This window comes from Staurois parvus, unplaced genomic scaffold, assembly GCF_062004578.1.
Source record: "Staurois parvus isolate SC_StPar_1 unplaced genomic scaffold, SC_StPar_1.0 ptg000715l, whole genome shotgun sequence".
Classification (NCBI taxonomy): Eukaryota; Metazoa; Chordata; class Amphibia; order Anura; family Ranidae; genus Staurois; species Staurois parvus.
Genome location: NW_028318511.1, coordinates 2,055,279 through 2,073,736, shown reverse-complemented (window position 1 = coordinate 2,073,736; position 18,458 = coordinate 2,055,279). Strand labels below are relative to the sequence as shown.

At 40.6% G+C, this 18,458-nt stretch overlaps 1 protein-coding gene across 4 annotated transcripts in view; it reads right to left on the bottom strand.

Annotated features, from left to right (window-relative positions):
• The window catches only part of LOC149445614 (uncharacterized), an 86,508-nt gene that overhangs the window by 13,537 nt on the left and 54,513 nt on the right, over positions 1-18,458 (bottom strand). Inside the window, exons 33-34 of one of the 4 annotated variants that reach the window (XM_089653536.1) lie at positions 5,783-18,079; positions 1,931-5,629 (exon numbers count right to left, since the gene is read on the bottom strand). In XM_089653536.1, the coding sequence (XP_089509662.1) occupies positions 1,931-5,629; positions 5,783-18,079 (15,996 nt within the window). Of the gene's footprint in view, positions 1-1,930; positions 18,080-18,458 lie in introns of all 4 variants that reach the window. The other 3 variants (XM_089653537.1, XM_089653538.1, XM_089653535.1) reach the window with 3 other exon arrangements.

The window sequence follows — 18,458 nt, the reverse complement described above, 5'->3', positions numbered from 1 at the left end:
TGTAATGTCTACATTCATTTTGTAAAGCGCTGCACAGACTATTGGTGCTATATAAATCCTGTATAATAATAATAATAATAATAATGTTATACATGTTTCCAAGCTTATAGTGAAGGTTGTTTCAGCTACTTCAAGCCTGGACCAAAGGGTGAATGTGAGGTCTAGGTATACTGCTAAAGAGCTTGGGTCTACAACTAAAAATGGGGCTTTGTGTAGCATCGTTACAGCAAGGAATTCACGAGTAACTATAAGGAAACCAGGAACCAACCATTGGTGTGGTACCTGATAGGTGACAAGTTCTCCAGTAGTGGGAGGGTCGGTGCTTTGACTTCCTCCCTGACTTTCTGTCTCTGTCAGTCTCTAGGAGTGGACTAGTGTTACGGAGATCTATGGCCTAATAACTTGGTACTGAAAGAGAAGAGATAAGTTATATCCACGCTATGTGCTCGGCAGGACCCCTGTCTGTCAATGAGAGTGAGGTAGCAGAGGTACGCTGACTGCAGTGGGCAGTGGCTCAGCCTGTCCCTCCGAATGCTTCATTTACATAAGAACAAGTGTTTGGGGCAAGGCAGCTTAAGCTCCTCATTAAAAAGTATTACCCCATGCCAGAGTTAGTAGCCCCACTCAATGCCGGAGTAGTCCAAAAACCCACCCCAAGGGAGAACCTTTCATGTGACCCTTGCTTGGTTCCCAATGAGAGAAGGAAGCATGGAGGACATGACAGACTAACAGTCTACCCCCCTGGAATGCCAAAGAAAAGAAAACCGATGCAGTCACCACATCTAATGATTCGTAAACTGCAATAAAATATATTTTTAGTTTGGGGTTTAATACTGCTTTAAGGACTTTCTGCTGATAAGATCCACCTTGTTTATCACAATGTTAATATGCATCAAACGCTAATTTTTTTTTTGTGTTTTTTCTAACAGCGTGTGGTTGGTTTAGAACTTCTGTCAGATTTTAATTTTTACCTGTGTCACCACTGCACAGATTTACCTTCTTTTTTTGCTCCCTGTGCCCATTGTAAAAGAAAATAGGAGTGTTAGAAAATCCAAAATGTTGAGCTGTCAGTGGAAAAGGACAATAAGGAAAATCTTCCAATGATAATATCTGTTCCAGCGATCACTTACTAGGAGGGGTTTCTGTGACCTTATATGATATATTCTGACCTCCTATTATGTTTTACATCTACAAGAAAAGAAGTTATGATACTCCCCAGTAAGACTCAAATGAAAAAAAGTGACAGGTGCTTGAACCATCCCCCACTCTATCCAAAAAAAAAAAAATTCCAGAACTTTGCTTGACAGTAGAAATAAATTAAAAGCAAAATGACAGAAGGAGCCTCCAGCACTCTGGAATCAACATTGTCATATCTGGCTTAGAGTCACAATAACAACTAACAAATCTCAGTATACTTTATCCACACCCACCATTCCAAAAATTACTTCTATGTCAATGATTCCATGCTTCGGTCTATCACGAATCTACGTGCTATATTGACAATATGTTCTCATAACCATATTCGCTCAGCCCCTCTTCATGTCTCGTCTTTTCTGGACTCACGTCCTCCTCTTAGTTCCCTATGTTTTTGTACGGGGTCCGACCCTTCATTCCTATGTGTTTGAATTATATGTTATGTCCTATGTCTGACATACTCCTATTACTATGCTAGATGTCCCTAGCAAATTGCTATTTCGATATAACAAAAGTTTTTGTTTATGTTTATGTTTTTCATTGCTCAATAAATCTTTTTTTAAGGAAAAAAAATGACAGAAGGAAGCATGTTGAACCCCATATATAGCCTGGATATACGTTCCAAAGAGGTTTTACTATCTCACATTATATTATCTATTCACAAATATTCACATAGTTCTAAGAACTCTGCATAATGTAGCCTTTAATTATTGGCAATAGAAAACATAGCACATACCTGGTGAAAATAGTGCTGTATTTACTTGACAGAAGCAGTGTGTTGTACTTGGAATTGTTGAGGATGTAGAAGAGAATGTGGTAGAAGAAGAACTAACTGTAGTCTTTCCACTTGTAGTAGATGAAAGAGTAGTGGACAAAGGGGAAGTTACAGAAGTAGATGATGTCAACGATGTAGTAAATGAGTTTGTATATATTGGAGAAGTGGTTGTTCCAGAAGTGGAAGTAAGAGTAACAATTGTTGAGGAAGTAGAAGAGGTTGAAGTTGTAGATGCTGTTCTGCTTGTGGTTGATGATGTAGTCTCTGTTTCTTTTGTAGTTGTGGAGACAGAAGGAGTAGTTGAGGTACTTGTAGATGATGATGTTGGAATAGAGGTAGTAGTCGTTGGTGTTTTACTTGCGGTGGTAGATACAGTAGAAGTAGTTGTTCCACTTGTGGTTGATGATGTGGACACAGAGGAAGTAGTGGTTGGTGTTTTTACAACGGTGCTGGATACTGTAGAAGGAGTAGTTTTAATTGTGGATGAGGTTGTAGAAACAGTGTAGGGAGTTGTTTTTGTTACGGTGGTGGTAGTTGTTTGTCCTCCTGTGGTTGAAATTGTTGTTTCACCACAGAATGTAGAACAACACTTTACCCTAATCTTATAATTTGAACACTCTGGTCCTCTTCGATTTGGATCAAGACATGCAAGTCCAATATTTCCATCACATTTTGAAACAGAATTTAGTGCTTTTTTTCTTGAATCTGCTACTTCACACTCTATTTGGCTTGCCATTTCCTGCACTGAGCAAATATGATATCCAGAATTTGTCAGTGTAGCCAAGGGGTTGTTTTCTTCAATGGAGTGCTGTTTTGCTAGATTGTGGTCCTCCTCACTTGAACTCTTGCTACCTCTTTCATTAGATTTGTCTGTGAATGGATTGTAACCTCTGTATGAAGAATCCTTTCTCTGAGAGCTCTTTTGATCCTTATTAGAGTGACGGCTTGATGGACTGTGGTCCTCTTCTGACCAGTAATCCCTGAAAAGACCATGGGATTCTTCACTGGAGGAACCTCTTGAACGATCACTACCAGTGTAGGATTTAATAACTGGACTGCTGTCATCAATCCATGGTGTCCAGTAGCATTTCATGGAACTTGCAAATGCACAGGTTGTTGAGGTTGTAGTTGATTTTGTAGTGGATGAAGGGGTGGAAGGTGTAGATGAAGTTACTGTTCTAGTTGTGGATGGTGTTGTAGAATGAGTGGTAGGCGTAGTGGTTGATGTTGTGGAAGTGGTAGAGGTAGTTGTTGTACTACTAGTCGTTGATGGTGTAGATCCTGTGTAATGCGTTGATGTTTCTGTGTAAGGTGTAGATGAAGTTACTGTTTTAGTTGTGGATGGTGTTGTAGGAGTGGTAGATTTAGTGGTTGATGTTGTGGAAGTAGTAGAGGTAGTTATTTCACTTGTGGTTGAAGATGTAGGTATTGTGTAAACAACTGGTTTTGTTGTTGCGGTGGTAGTAGATGTAGTAGAAGTAATTGTTGTAGTTGTGGGTGATGATGTGGACACAGAGGAAGTAGTGGTTGGTGTTTTTACAACGGTGCTGGATACTGTAGAAGGAGTAGTTTTAATTGTGGATGAGGTTGTAGAAACAGTGTAGGGAGTTGTTTTTGTTACGGTGGTGGTAGTTGTTGGTCCTCCTGTGGTTGAAATTGTTGTTTCACCACAGAATGTAGAACAACACTTTACCCTAATCTTATAATTTGAACACTCTGGTCCTCTTCGATTTGGATCAAGGCATGCAAGTCCAATATTTCCATCACATTTTGAAACAGAATTTAGTGCTTTTTTTCTTGAATCTGCTACTTCACACTCTATTTGGCTTGCCATTTCCTGCACTGAGCAAATATGATATCCAGAATTTGTCAGTGTAGCCAAGGGGTTGTTTTCTTCAATAGAGTGCTGTTTTGCTAGATTGTGGTCCTCCTCACTTGAACTCTTGCTACCTCTTTCATTAGATTTGTCTGTGAATGGATTGTAACCTCTGTATGAAGAATCCTTTCTCTGAGAGCTCTTTTGATCCTTGTTAGAGTGACGGCTTGATGGACTGTGGTCCTCTTCTGACCAGTAATCCCTGAAAAGACCATGGGATTCTTCACTGGAGGAACCTCTTGAACGATCACTACCAGTGTAGGATTTAATAACTGGACTGCTGTCATCAATCCATGGTGTCCAGTAGCATTTCATGGAACTTGCAAATGCACAGGTTGTTGAGGTTGTAGTTGATTTTGTAGTGGATGAAGGGGTGGAAGGTGTAGATGAAGTTACTGTTCTAGTTGTGGATGGTGTTGTAGAACGAGTGGTAGGCGTAGTGGTTGATGTTGTGGAAGTGGTAGAGGTAGTTGTTGTACTACTAGTCGTTGATGGTGTAGATCCTGTGTAATGCGTTGATGTTTCTGTGGAAGGTGTAGATGAAGTTACTGTTCTAGTTGTGGATGGTGTTGTAGAACGAGTGGTAGGCGTAGTGGTTGATGTTGTGGAAGTGGTAGAGGTAGTTGTTGTACTGCTAGTCGTTGATGGTGTAGATCCTGTGTAATGCGTTGATGTTTCTGTGGAAGGTGTAGATGAAGTTACTGTTTTAGTTGTGGATGGTGTTGTAGGAGTGGTAGATTTAGTGGTTGATGTTGTGGAAGTAGTAGAGGTAGTTATTTCACTTGTGGTTGAAGATGTAGGTATTGTGTAAACAACTGGTTTTGTTGTTGCGGTAGTGGTAGATGTAGTAGAAGTAATTGTTGTAGTTGTGGGTGATGATGTGGACACAGAGGAAGTAGTGGTTGGTGTTTTTACAACGGTGCTGGATACTGTAGAAGGAGTAGTTTTAATTGTGGATGAGGTTGTAGAAACAGTGTAGGGAGTTGTTTTTGTTACGGTGGTGGTAGTTGTTGGTCCTCCTGTGGTTGAAATTGTTGTTTCACCACAGAATGTAGAACAACACTTTACCCTAATCTTATAATTTGAACACTCTGGTCCTCTTCGATTTGGATCAAGGCATGCAAGTCCAATATTTCCATCACATTTTGAAACAGAATTTAGTGCTTTTTTTCTTGAATCTGCTACTTCACACTCTATTTGGCTTGCCATTTCCTGCACTGAGCAAATATGATATCCAGAATTTGTCAGTGTAGCCAAGGGGTTGTTTTCTTCAATGGAGTGCTGCTTTGCTAGATTGTGGTTCTCCTCACTTGAACTCTTGCTACCTCTTTCATTAGATTTGTCTGTGAATGGATTGTAACCTCTGTATGAAGAATCCTTTCTCTGAGAGCTCTTTTGATCCTTATTAGAGTGACGGCTTGATGGACTGTGGTCCTCTTCTGACCAGTAATCCCTGAAAAGACCATGGGATTCTTCACTGGAGGAACCTCTTGAACGAACACTACCAGTGTAGGATTTAATAACTGGACTGCTGTCATCAATCCATGGTGTCCAGTAGCATTTCATGGAACTTGCAAATGCACAGGTTGTTGAGGTTGTAGTTGATTTTGTAGTGGATGAAGGGGTGAAAGGTGTAGATGAAGTTACTGTTCTAGTTGTGGATGGTGTTGTAGAATGAGTGGTAGGCGTAGTGGTTGATGTTGTGGAAGTGGTAGAGGTAGTTGTTGTACTACTAGTCGTTGATGGTGTAGATCCTGTGTAATGCGTTGATGTTTCTGTGTAAGGTGTAGATGAAGTTACTGTTCTAGTTGTGGATGGTGTTGTAGAACGAGTGGTAGGCGTAGTGGTTGATGTTGTGGAAGTGGTAGAGGTAGTTGTTGTACTGCTAGTCGTTGATGGTGTAGATCCTGTGTAATGCGTTGATGTTTCTGTGGAAGGTGTAGATGAAGTTACTGTTTTAGTTGTGGATGGTGTTGTAGGAGTGGTAGATTTAGTGGTTGATGTTGTGGAAGTAGTAGAGGTAGTTATTTCACTTGTGGTTGAAGATGTAGGTATTGTGTAAACAACTGGTTTTGTTGTTGCGGTGGTGGTAGATGTAGTAGAAGTAATTGTTGTAGTTGTGGGTGATGATGTGGACACAGAGGAAGTAGTGGTTGGTGTTTTTACAACGGTGCTGGATTCTGTAGAAGGAGTAGTTTTAATTGTGGATGAGGTTGTAGAAACAGTGTAGGGAGTTGTTTTTGTTACGGTGGTGGTAGTTGTTGGTCCTCCTGTGGTTGAAATTGTTGTTTCACCACAGAATGTAGAACAACACTTTACCCTAATCTTATAATTTGAACACTCTGGTCCTCTTCGATTTGGATCAAGGCATGCAAGTCCAATATTTCCATCACATTTTGAAACAGAATTTAGTGCTTTTTTTCTTGAATCTGCTACTTCACACTCTATTTGGCTTGCCATTTCCTGCACTGAGCAAATATGATATCCAGAATTTGTCAGTGTAGCCAAGGGGTTGTTTTCTTCAATGGAGTGCTGTTTTGCTAGATTGTGGTTCTCCTCACTTGAACTCTTGCTACCTCTTTCATTAGATTTGTCTGTGAATGGATTGTAACCTCTGTATGAAGAATCCTTTCTCTGAGAGCTCTTTTGATCCTTATTAGAGTGACGGCTTGATGGACTGTGGTCCTCTTCTGACCAGTAATCCCTGAAAAGACCATGGGATTCTTCACTGGAGGAACCTCTTGAACGAACACTACCAGTGTAGGATTTAATAACTGGACTGCTGTCATCAATCCATGGTGTCCAGTAGCATTTCATGGAACTTGCAAATGCACAGGTTGTTGAGGTTGTAGTTGATTTTGTAGTGGATGAAGGGGTGAAAGGTGTAGATGAAGTTACTGTTCTAGTTGTGGATGGTGTTGTAGAATGAGTGGTAGGCGTAGTGGTTGATGTTGTGGAAGTGGTAGAGGTAGTTGTTGTACTACTAGTCGTTGATGGTGTAGATCCTGTGTAATGCGTTGATGTTTCTGTGTAAGGTGTAGATGAAGTTACTGTTCTAGTTGTGGATGGTGTTGTAGAACGAGTGGTAGGCGTAGTGGTTGATGTTGTGGAAGTGGTAGAGGTAGTTGTTGTACTGCTAGTCGTTGATGGTGTAGATCCTGTGTAATGCGTTGATGTTTCTGTGGAAGGTGTAGATGAAGTTACTGTTTTAGTTGTGGATGGTGTTGTAGGAGTGGTAGATTTAGTGGTTGATGTTGTGGAAGTAGTAGAGGTAGTTATTTCACTTGTGGTTGAAGATGTAGGTATTGTGTAAACAACTGGTTTTGTTGTTGCGGTGGTGGTAGATGTAGTAGAAGTAATTGTTGTAGTTGTGGGTGATGATGTGGACACAGAGGAAGTAGTGGTTGGTGTTTTTACAACGGTGCTGGATTCTGTAGAAGGAGTAGTTTTAATTGTGGATGAGGTTGTAGAAACAGTGTAGGGAGTTGTTTTTGTTACGGTGGTGGTAGTTGTTGGTCCTCCTGTGGTTGAAATTGTTGTTTCACCACAGAATGTAGAACAACACTTTACCCTAATCTTATAATTTGAACACTCTGGTCCTCTTCGATTTGGATCAAGGCATGCAAGTCCAATATTTCCATCACATTTTGAAACAGAATTTAGTGCTTTTTTTCTTGAATCTGCTACTTCACACTCTATTTGGCTTGCTATTTCCTGCACTGAGCAAATATGATATCCAGAATTTGTCAGTGTAGCCAAGGGGTTGTTTTCTTCAATGGAGTGCTGTTTTGCTAGATTGTGGTCCTCCTCACTTGAACTCTTGCTACCTCTTTCATTAGATTTGTCTGTGAATGGATTGTAACCTCTGTATGAAGAATCCTTTCTCTGAGAGCTCTTTTGATCCTTATTAGAGTGACGGCTTGATGGACTGTGGTCCTCTTCTGACCAGTAATCCCTGAAAAGACCATGGGATTCTTCACTGGAGGAACCTCTTGAACGAACACTACCAGTGTAGGATTTAATAACTGGACTGCTGTCATCAATCCATGGTGTCCAGTAGCATTTCATGGAACTTGCAAATGCACAGGTTGTTGAGGTTGTAGTTGATTTTGTAGTGGATGAAGGGGTGGAAGGTGTAGATGAAGTTACTGTTCTAGTTGTGGATGGTGTTGTAGAACGAGTGGTAGGCGTAGTGGTTGATGTTGTGGAAGTGGTAGAGGTAGTTGTTGTACTACTAGTCGTTGATGGTGTAGATCCTGTGTAATGCGTTGATGTTTCTGTGGAAGGTGTAGATGAAGTTACTGTTTTAGTTGTGGATGGTGTTGTAGGAGTGGTAGATTTAGTGGTTGATGTTGTGGAAGTAGTAGAGGTAGTTATTTCACTTGTGGTTGAAGATGTAGGTATTGTGTAAACAACTGGTTTTGTTGTTGCGGTGGTGGTAGATGTAGTAGAAGTAATTGTTGTAGTTGTGGGTGATGATGTGGACACAGAGGAAGTAGTGGTTGGTGTTTTTACAACGGTGCTGGATACTGTAGAAGGAGTAGTTTTAATTGTGGATGAGGTTGTAGAAACAGTGTAGGGAGTTGTTTTTGTTACGGTGGTGGTAGTTGTTGGTCCTCCTGTGGTTGAAATTGTTGTTTCACCACAGAATGTAGAACAACACTTTACCCTAATCTTATAATTTGAACACTCTGGTCCTCTTCGATTTGGATCAAGGCATGCAAGTCCAATATTTCCATCACATTTTGAAACAGAATTTAGTGCTTTTTTTCTTGAATCTGCTACTTCACACTCTATTTGGCTTGCCATTTCCTGCACTGAGCAAATATGATATCCAGAATTTGTCAGTGTAGCCAAGGGGTTGTTTTCTTCAATGGAGTGCTGTTTTGCTAGATTGTGGTCCTCCTCACTTGAACTCTTGCTACCTCTTTCATTAGATTTGTCTGTGAATGGATTGTAACCTCTGTATGAAGAATCCTTTCTCTGAGAGCTCTTTTGATCCTTATTAGAGTGACGGCTTGATGGACTGTGGTCCTCTTCTGACCAGTAATCTCTGAAAAGACCATGGGATTCTTCACTGGAGGAACCTCTTGAACGATCACTACCAGTGTAGGATTTAATAACTGGACTGCTGTCATCAATCCATGGTGTCCAGTAGCATTTCATGGAACTTGCAAATGCACAGGTTGTTGAGGTTGTAGTTGATTTTGTAGTGGATGAAGGGGTGGAAGGTGTAGATGAAGTTACTGTTCTAGTTGTGGATGGTGTTGTAGAACGAGTGGTAGGCGTAGTGGTTGATGTTGTGGAAGTGGTAGAGGTAGTTGTTGTACTACTAGTCGTTGATGGTGTAGATCCTGTGTAATGCGTTGATGTTTCTGTGTAAGGTGTAGATGAAGTTACTGTTCTAGTTGTGGATGGTGTTGTAGAACGAGTGGTAGGCGTAGTGGTTGATGTTGTGGAAGTGGTAGAGGTAGTTGTTGTACTGCTAGTCGTTGATGGTGTAGATCCTGTGTAATGCGTTGATGTTTCTGTGGAAGGTGTAGATGAAGTTACTGTTTTAGTTGTGGATGGTGTTGTAGGAGTGGTAGATTTAGTGGTTGATGTTGTGGAAGTAGTAGAGGTAGTTATTTCACTTGTGGTTGAAGATGTAGGTATTGTGTAAACAACTGGTTTTGTTGTTGCGGTGGTGGTAGATGTAGTAGAAGTAATTGTTGTAGTTGTGGGTGATGATGTGGACACAGAGGAAGTAGTGGTTGGTGTTTTTACAACGGTGCTGGATTCTGTAGAAGGAGTAGTTTTAATTGTGGATGAGGTTGTAGAAACAGTGTAGGGAGTTGTTTTTGTTACGGTGGTGGTAGTTGTTGGTTCTCCTGTGGTTGAAATTGTTGTTTCACCACAGAATGTAGAACAACACTTTACCCTAATCTTATAATTTGAACACTCTGGTCCTCTTCGATTTGGATCAAGGCATGCAAGTCCAATATTTCCATCACATTTTGAAACAGAATTTAGTGCTTTTTTTCTTGAATCTGCTACTTCACACTCTATTTGGCTTGCCATTTCCTGCACTGAGCAAATATGATATCCAGAATTTGTCAGTGTAGCCAAGGGGTTGTTTTCTTCAATGGAGTGCTGTTTTGCTAGATTGTGGTCCTCCTCACTTGAACTCTTGCTACCTCTTTCATTAGATTTGTCTGTGAATGGATTGTAACCTCTGTATGAAGAATCCTTTCTCTGAGAGCTCTTTTGATCCTTATTAGAGTGACGGCTTGATGGACTGTGGTCCTCTTCTGACCAGTAATCCCTGAAAAGACCATGGGATTCTTCACTGGAGGAACCTCTTGAACGAACACTACCAGTGTAGGATTTAATAACTGGACTGCTGTCATCAATCCATGGTGTCCAGTAGCATTTCATTGAACTTGCAAATGCACAGGTTGTTGAGGTTGTAGTTGATTTTGTAGTGGATGAAGGGGTGAAAGGTGTAGATGAAGTTACTGTTCTAGTTGTGGATGGTGTTGTAGAACGAGTGGTAGGCGTAGTGGTTGATGTTGTGGAAGTGGTAGAGGTAGTTGTTGTACTACTAGTCGTTGATGGTGTAGATCCTGTGTAATGCGTTGATGTTTCTGTGGAAGGTGTAGATGAAGTTACTGTTTTAGTTGTGGATGGTGTTGTAGGAGTGGTAGATTTAGTGGTTGATGTTGTGGAAGTAGTAGAGGTAGTTATTTCACTTGTGGTTGAAGATGTAGGTATTGTGTAAACAACTGGTTTTGTTGTTGCGGTGGTGGTAGATGTAGTAGAAGTAATTGTTGTAGTTGTGGGTGATGATGTGGACACAGAGGAAGTAGTGGTTGGTGTTTTTACAACGGTGCTGGATTCTGTAGAAGGAGTAGTTTTAATTGTGGATGAGGTTGTAGAAACAGTGTAGGGAGTTGTTTTTGTTACGGTGGTGGTAGTTGTTGGTCCTCCTGTGGTTGAAATTGTTGTTTCACCACAGAATGTAGAACAACACTTTACCCTAATCTTATAATTTGAACACTCTGGTCCTCTTCGATTTGGATCAAGGCATGCAAGTCCAATATTTCCATCACATTTTGAAACAGAATTTAGTGCTTTTTTTCTTGAATCTGCTACTTCACACTCTATTTGGCTTGCCATTTCCTGCACTGAGCAAATATGATATCCAGAATTTGTCAGTGTAGCCAAGGGGTTGTTTTCTTCAATTGAGTGCTGTTTTGCTAGATTGTGGTCCTCCTCACTTGAACTCTTCTTACCTCTTTCATTAGATTTGTCTGTGAATGGATTGTAACCTCTGTATGAAGAATCCTTTCTCTGAGAGCTCTTTTGATCCTTATTAGAGTGACGGCTTGATGGACTGTGGTCCTCTTCTGACCAGTAATCCCTGAAAAGACCATGGGATTCTTCACTGGAGGAACCTCTTGAACGAACACTACCAGTGTAGGATTTAATAACTGGACTGCTGTCATCAATCCATGGTGTCCAGTAGCATTTCATGGAACTTGCAAATGCACAGGTTGTTGAGGTTGTAGTTGATTTTGTAGTGGATGAAGGGGTGGAAGGTGTAGATGAAGTTACTGTTCTAGTTGTGGATGGTGTTGTAGAACGAGTGGTAGGCGTAGTGGTTGATGTTGTGGAAGTGGTAGAGGTAGTTGTTGTACTACTAGTCGTTGATGGTGTAGATCCTGTGTAATGCGTTGATGTTTCTGTGGAAGGTGTAGATGAAGTTACTGTTTTAGTTGTGGATGGTGTTGTAGGAGTGGTAGATTTAGTGGTTGATGTTGTGGAAGTAGTAGAGGTAGTTATTTCACTTGTGGTTGAAGATGTAGGTATTGTGTAAACAACTGGTTTTGTTGTTGCGGTGGTGGTAGATGTAGTAGAAGTAATTGTTGTAGTTGTGGGTGATGATGTGGACACAGAGGAAGTAGTGGTTGGTGTTTTTACAACGGTGCTGGATACTGTAGAAGGAGTAGTTTTAATTGTGGATGAGGTTGTAGAAACAGTGTAGGGAGTTGTTTTTGTTACGGTGGTGGTAGTTGTTGGTCCTCCTGTGGTTGAAATTGTTGTTTCACCACAGAATGTAGAACAACACTTTACCCTAATCTTATAATTTGAACACTCTGGTCCTCTTCGATTTGGATCAAGGCATGTAAGTCCAATATTTCCATCACATTTTGAAACAGAATTTAGTGCTTTTTTTCTTGAATCTGCTACTTCACACTCTATTTGGCTTGCCATTTCCTGCACTGAGCAAATATGATATCCAGAATTTGTCAGTGTAGCCAAGGGGTTGTTTTCTTCAATGGAGTGCTGCTTTGCTAGATTGTGGTCCTCCTCACTTGAACTCTTGCTACCTCTTTCATTAGATTTGTCTGTGAATGGATTGTAACCTCTGTATGAAGAATCCTTTCTCTGAGAGCTCTTTTGATCCTTATTAGAGTGACGGCTTGATGGACTGTGGTCCTCTTCTGACCAGTAATCCCTGAAAAGACCATGGGATTCTTCACTGGAGGAGCCTCTTGAACGATCACTACCAGTGTAGGATTTAATAACTGGACTGCTGTCATCAATCCATGGTGTCCAGTAGCATTTCATGGAACTTGCAAATGCACAGGTTGTTGAGGTTGTAGTTGATTTTGTAGTGGATGAAGGGGTGGAAGGTGTAGATGAAGTTACTGTTCTAGTTGTGGATGGTGTTGTAGAACGAGTGGTAGGCGTAGTGGTTGATGTTGTGGAAGTGGTAGAGGTAGTTGTTGTACTACTAGTCGTTGATGGTGTAGATCCTGTGTAATGCGTTGATGTTTCTGTGTAAGGTGTAGATGAAGTTACTGTTTTAGTTGTGGATGGTGTTGTAGGAGTGGTAGATTTAGTGGTTGATGTTGTGGAAGTAGTAGAGGTAGTTATTTCACTTGTGGTTGAAGATGTAGGTATTGTGTAAACAACTGGTTTTGTTGTTGCGGTGGTGGTAGATGTAGTAGAAGTAATTGTTGTAGTTGTGGGTGATGATGTGGACACAGAGGAAGTAGTGGTTGGTGTTTTTACAACGGTGCTGGATTCTGTAGAAGGAGTAGTTTTAATTGTGGATGAGGTTGTAGAAACAGTGTAGGGAGTTGTTTTTGTTACGGTGGTGGTAGTTGATGGTCCTCCTGTGGTTGAAATTGTTGTTTCACCACAGAATGTAGAACAACACTTTACCCTAATCTTATAATTTGAACACTCTGGTCCTCTTTGATTTGGATCAAGGCATGCAAGTCCAATATTTCCATCACATTTTGAAACAGAATTTAGTGCTTTTTTTCTTGAATCTGCTACTTCACACTCTATTTGGCTTGCCATTTCCTGCACTGAGCAAATATGATATCCAGAATTTGTCAGTGTAGCCAAGGGGTTGTTTTCTTCAATGGAGTGCTGCTTTGCTAGATTGTGGTCCTCCTCACTTGAACTCTTGCTACCTCTTTCATTAGATTTGTCTGTGAATGGATTGTAACCTCTGTATGAAGAATCCTTTCTCTGAGAGCTCTTTTGATCCTTATTAGAGTGACGGCTTGATGGACTGTGGTCCTCTTCTGACCAGTAATCCCTGAAAAGACCATGGGATTCTTCACTGGAGGAACCTCTTGAACGAACACTACCAGTGTAGGATTTAATAACTGGACTGCTGTCATCAATCCATGGTGTCCAGTAGCATTTCATGGAACTTGCAAATGCACAGGTTGTTGAGGTTGTAGTTGATTTTGTAGTGGATGAAGGGGTGGAAGGTGTAGATGAAGTTACTGTTCTAGTTGTGGATGGTGTTGTAGAACGAGTGGTAGGCGTAGTGGTTGATGTTGTGGAAGTGGTAGAGGTAGTTGTTGTACTACTAGTCGTTGATGGTGTAGATCCTGTGTAATGCGTTGATGTTTCTGTGGAAGGTGTAGATGAAGTTACTGTTTTAGTTGTGGATGGTGTTGTAGGAGTGGTAGATTTAGTGGTTGATGTTGTGGAAGTAGTAGAGGTAGTTATTTCACTTGTGGTTGAAGATGTAGGTATTGTGTAAACAACTGGTTTTGTTGTTGCGGTGGTGGTAGATGTAGTAGAAGTAATTGTTGTAGTTGTGGGTGATGATGTGGACACAGAGGAAGTAGTGGTTGGTGTTTTTACAACGGTGCTGGATACTGTAGAAGGAGTAGTTTTAATTGTGGATGAGGTTGTAGAAACAGTGTAGGGAGTTGTTTTTGTTACGGTGGTGGTAGTTGTTGGTCCTCCTGTGGTTGAAATTGTTGTTTCACCACAGAATGTAGAACAACACTTTACCCTAATCTTATAATTTGAACACTCTGGTCCTCTTCGATTTGGATCAAGGCATGCAAGTCCAATATTTCCATCACATTTTGAAACAGAATTTAGTGCTTTTTTTCTTGAATCTGCTACTTCACACTCTATTTGGCTTGCCATTTCCTGCACTGAGCAAATATGATATCCAGAATTTGTCAGTGTAGCCAAGGGGTTGTTTTCTTCAATGGAGTGCTGCTTTGCTAGATTGTGGTCCTCCTCACTTGAACTCTTGCTACCTCTTTCATTAGATTTGTCTGTGAATGGATTGTAACCTCTGTATGAAGAATCCTTTCTCTGAGAGCTCTTTTGATCCTTATTAGAGTGACGGCTTGATGGACTGTGGTCCTCTTCTGACCAGTAATCCCTGAAAAGACCATGGGATTCTTCACTGGAGGAACCTCTTGAACGATCACTACCAGTGTAGGATTTAATAACTGGACTGCTGTCATCAATCCATGGTGTCCAGTAGCATTTCATGGAACTTGCAAATGCACAGGTTGTTGAGGTTGTAGTTGATTTTGTAGTGGATGAAGGGGTGGAAGGTGTAGATGAAGTTACTGTTCTAGTTGTGGATGGTGTTGTAGAACGAGTGGTAGGCGTAGTGGTTGATGTTGTGGAAGTGGTAGAGGTAGTTGTTGTACTACTAGTCGTTGATGGTGTAGATCCTGTGTAATGCGTTGATGTTTCTGTGGGAGGTGTAGATGAAGTTACTGTTTTAGTTGTGGATGGTGTTGTAGGAGTGGTAGATTTAGTGGTTGATGTTGTGGAAGTAGTAGAGGTAGTTATTTCACTTGTGGTTGAAGATGTAGGTATTGTGTAAACAACTGGTTTTGTTGTTGCGGTAGTAGTAGATGTAGTAGAAGTAATTGTTGTAGTTGTGGGTGATGATGTGGACACAGAGGAAGTAGTGGTTGGTGTTTTTACAACGGTGCTGGATACTGTAGAAGGAGTAGTTTTAATTGTGGATGAGGTTGTAGAAACAGTGTAGGGAGTTGTTTTTGTTACGGTGGTGGTAGTTGTTGGTCCTCCTGTGGTTGAAATTGTTGTTTCACCACAGAATGTAGAACAACACTTTACCCTAATCTTATAATTTGAACACTCTGGTCCTCTTCGATTTGGATCAAGGCATGCAAGTCCAATATTTCCATCACATTTTGAAACAGAATTTAGTGCTTTTTTTCTTGAATCTGCTACTTCACACTCTATTTGGCTTGCCATTTCCTGCACTGAGCAAATTTGATATCCAGAATTTGTCAGTGTAGCCAAGGGGTTGTTTTCTTCAATAGAGTGCTGTTTTGCTAGATTGTGGTCCTCCTCACTTGAACTCTTGCTACCTCTTTCATTAGATTTGTCTGTGAATGGATTGTAACCTCTGTATGAAGAATCCTTTCTCTGAGAGCTCTTTTGATCCTTATTAGAGTGACGGCTTGATGGACTGTGGTCCTCTTCTGACCAGTAATCTCTGAAAAGACCATGGGATTCGTCACTGGAGGAACCTCTTGAACGATCACTACCAGTGTAGGATTTAATAACTGGACTGCTGTCATCAATCCATGGTGTCCAGTAGCATTTCATGGAACTTGCAAATGCACAGGTTGTTGAGGTTGTAGTTGATTTTGTAGTGGATGAAGGGGTGGAAGGTGTAGATGAAGTTACTGTTCTAGTTGTGGATGGTGTAGAATGAGTGGTAGGCGTAGTGGTTGATGTTGTGGAAGTGGTAGAGGTAGTTGTTGTACTACTAGTTGTTGATGGTGTAGATCCTGTGTAATGCGTTGATGTTTCTGTGGAAGGTGTAGATGATATTACTGTTTTAGTTGTGGATGGTGTTGTAGAAGGAGTGGTAGATTTAGTGGTTGATGTTGTGGAGGTAGTAGAGGTAGTTGTTGTACTACTAGTCGTTGATGGTGTAGATCCTGTGTAATGCGTTGATGTTTCTGTGGAAGGTGTAGATGAAGTTACTGTTTTAGTTGAGGATGGTGTTGTAGAAGGAGTGGTTGATTTAGTGGTTGATGTTGTGGAAGTAGTAGAGGTAGTTATTTCACTTGTGGTTGAAGATGTAGGTATTGTGTAAACAACTGGTTTTGTTGTGGCGGTGGTGGTAGATGTAGTAGAAGTAATTGTTGTACTTGTGGGTGATGATGTGGACACAGAGGAAGTAGTGGTTGGTGTTTTTACAACGGTGCTGGATACCGTAGAAGGAGTAGTTTTAATTGTGGATGAGGTTGTAGAAACAGTGTAGGGAGTTGTTTTTGTTATGGTGGTGGTAGTTGTTGATCCTCCTGTGGTTGAAATTGTTGTTTCACCACAGAATGTAGAACAACACTTTACCCTAATCTTATAATTTGAACACTCTGGTCCTCTTCGATTTGGAACAAGGCATGCAAGTCCAATATTTCCATCACATTTTGAAACAGAATTTGGTGCTTTTTTTCTTGAATCTGCTACTTCACACTCTATTTGGCTTGCCATTTCCTGCACTGAGCAAATTTGATATCCAGAATTTGTCAGTGTAGCCAAAGGGTTGTTTTCTTCAATGGAGTGCTGTTTTGCTAGATTGTGGTCCTCCTCACTTGAACTCTTGCTACCTCTTTCATTAGATTTGTCTGTGAATGGATTGTAACCTCTGTATGAAGAATCCTTTCTCTGAGAGCTCTTTTGATCCTTATTAGAGTGACGGCTTGATGGACTGTGGTCCTCTTCTGACCAGTAATCCCTGAAAAGACCATGGGATTCTTCACTGGAGGAACCTCTTGAACGATCACTACCAGTATAGGATTTAATAACTGGACTGCTGTCATCAATCCATGGTGTCCAGTAGCATTTCATGGAACTTGCAAATGCACAGGTTGTTGAGGTTGTAGTTGATTTTGTAGTGGATGAAGGGGTGGAAGGTGTAGATGAAGTTACTTTTCTAGTTGTGGATGGTGTTGTAGAACGAGTGGTAGGCGTAGTGGTTGATGTTGTGGAAGTGGTAGAGATAGTTCTTGTACTACTAGTCGTTGATGGTGTAGATCCTGTGTAATGCGTTGATGTTTCTGTGTAAGGTGTAGATGAAGTTACTGTTTTAGTTGTGGATGGTGTTGTAGAAGGAGTGGTAGATTTAGTGGTTGATGTTGTTGAAGTAGTAGAGGTAGTTATTTCACTTGTGGTTGAAGATGTAGGTATTGTGTAAACAACTGGTTTTGTTGTTGCAGTGGTGGTAGATGTAGTAGAAGTAATTGTTGTACTTGTGGGCGATGATGTAGACACAGAGGAAGTAGTGGTTGGTGTTTTTGTAATGGTGCTGGATTCCGTAGAAGGAGTAGTTGTAATTGTGGATGGGGTTGTGGAAACAGTGTAGGGAGTTGTTTTTGTTACGGTGGTTGTAGTTGATGATCCTCTTGTGGTTGAAATTGTTGTTTCTCCTGTCGTGGATGTTGTAGATTCATGGTAAGGGATACTGGTATGGACTGAAGTAATAGTTGATCCACTTGTGGTTGATGATGTGGAAAAAGAGGAAGTAGTCGTTGGTGTTCCACTTGTAGATACAACAGAAGTTCCTGTAGATATTGTAGTAGATGGTGTTGATAATGTTGTACTCTCACTGCATGTTGTTGTTGAGGAACAACACTGAATTCTGATTTGATAATTGTAACACAGTCTCTTTGGCTGTTGACTATTGAGACAAATTAGACCAACATATTTGCTGCATGTCACTTGTTGACCTAACTCATTCAAGGGTTCGTCAGGGAAATGTTTTGCTCTGCATTCTACATCCTGAGGTGAAGTACATATATTAATTCCCTTTTTCCTGATGTTTTCAAAAGTTTCAAAATCTCCATTATCCTTATCATTGCCAGGATAGTCCACATCAATCCAGTCCGACCAAGTGCAACCTGCATCTTTCATGCTTACAGTGCACACTGGAAGAAAATAATCAAAGATTGTTTTTTTCAGTGACAATATAATACTATTTTTTAAATCTGTAATCAAAAGTAAATACAGCATTGTTAGTTACATTTCCAAATTTTCCATCTTCTTGACTGTTGAATCTCTGTCTCTCTTAGCTCTCCTCTCTCAAATCTTTATGCTTTTTCTTACTTAGACTTATTTCTCAATAAGTATGATATATAAATAAAAAGAAAAGAAAAAGAAAACTGGAGGCATTCTGTTCTCTAGCACTCACTGAACAACATATTTAAATGGAGCCTACTAAAATCATGAGTGTGCTCTATTAATAATAAATTTAAATTACTCTTGAGATAACAGATTTAGTGAGTTACAAAATGTGGTTTTAGAACT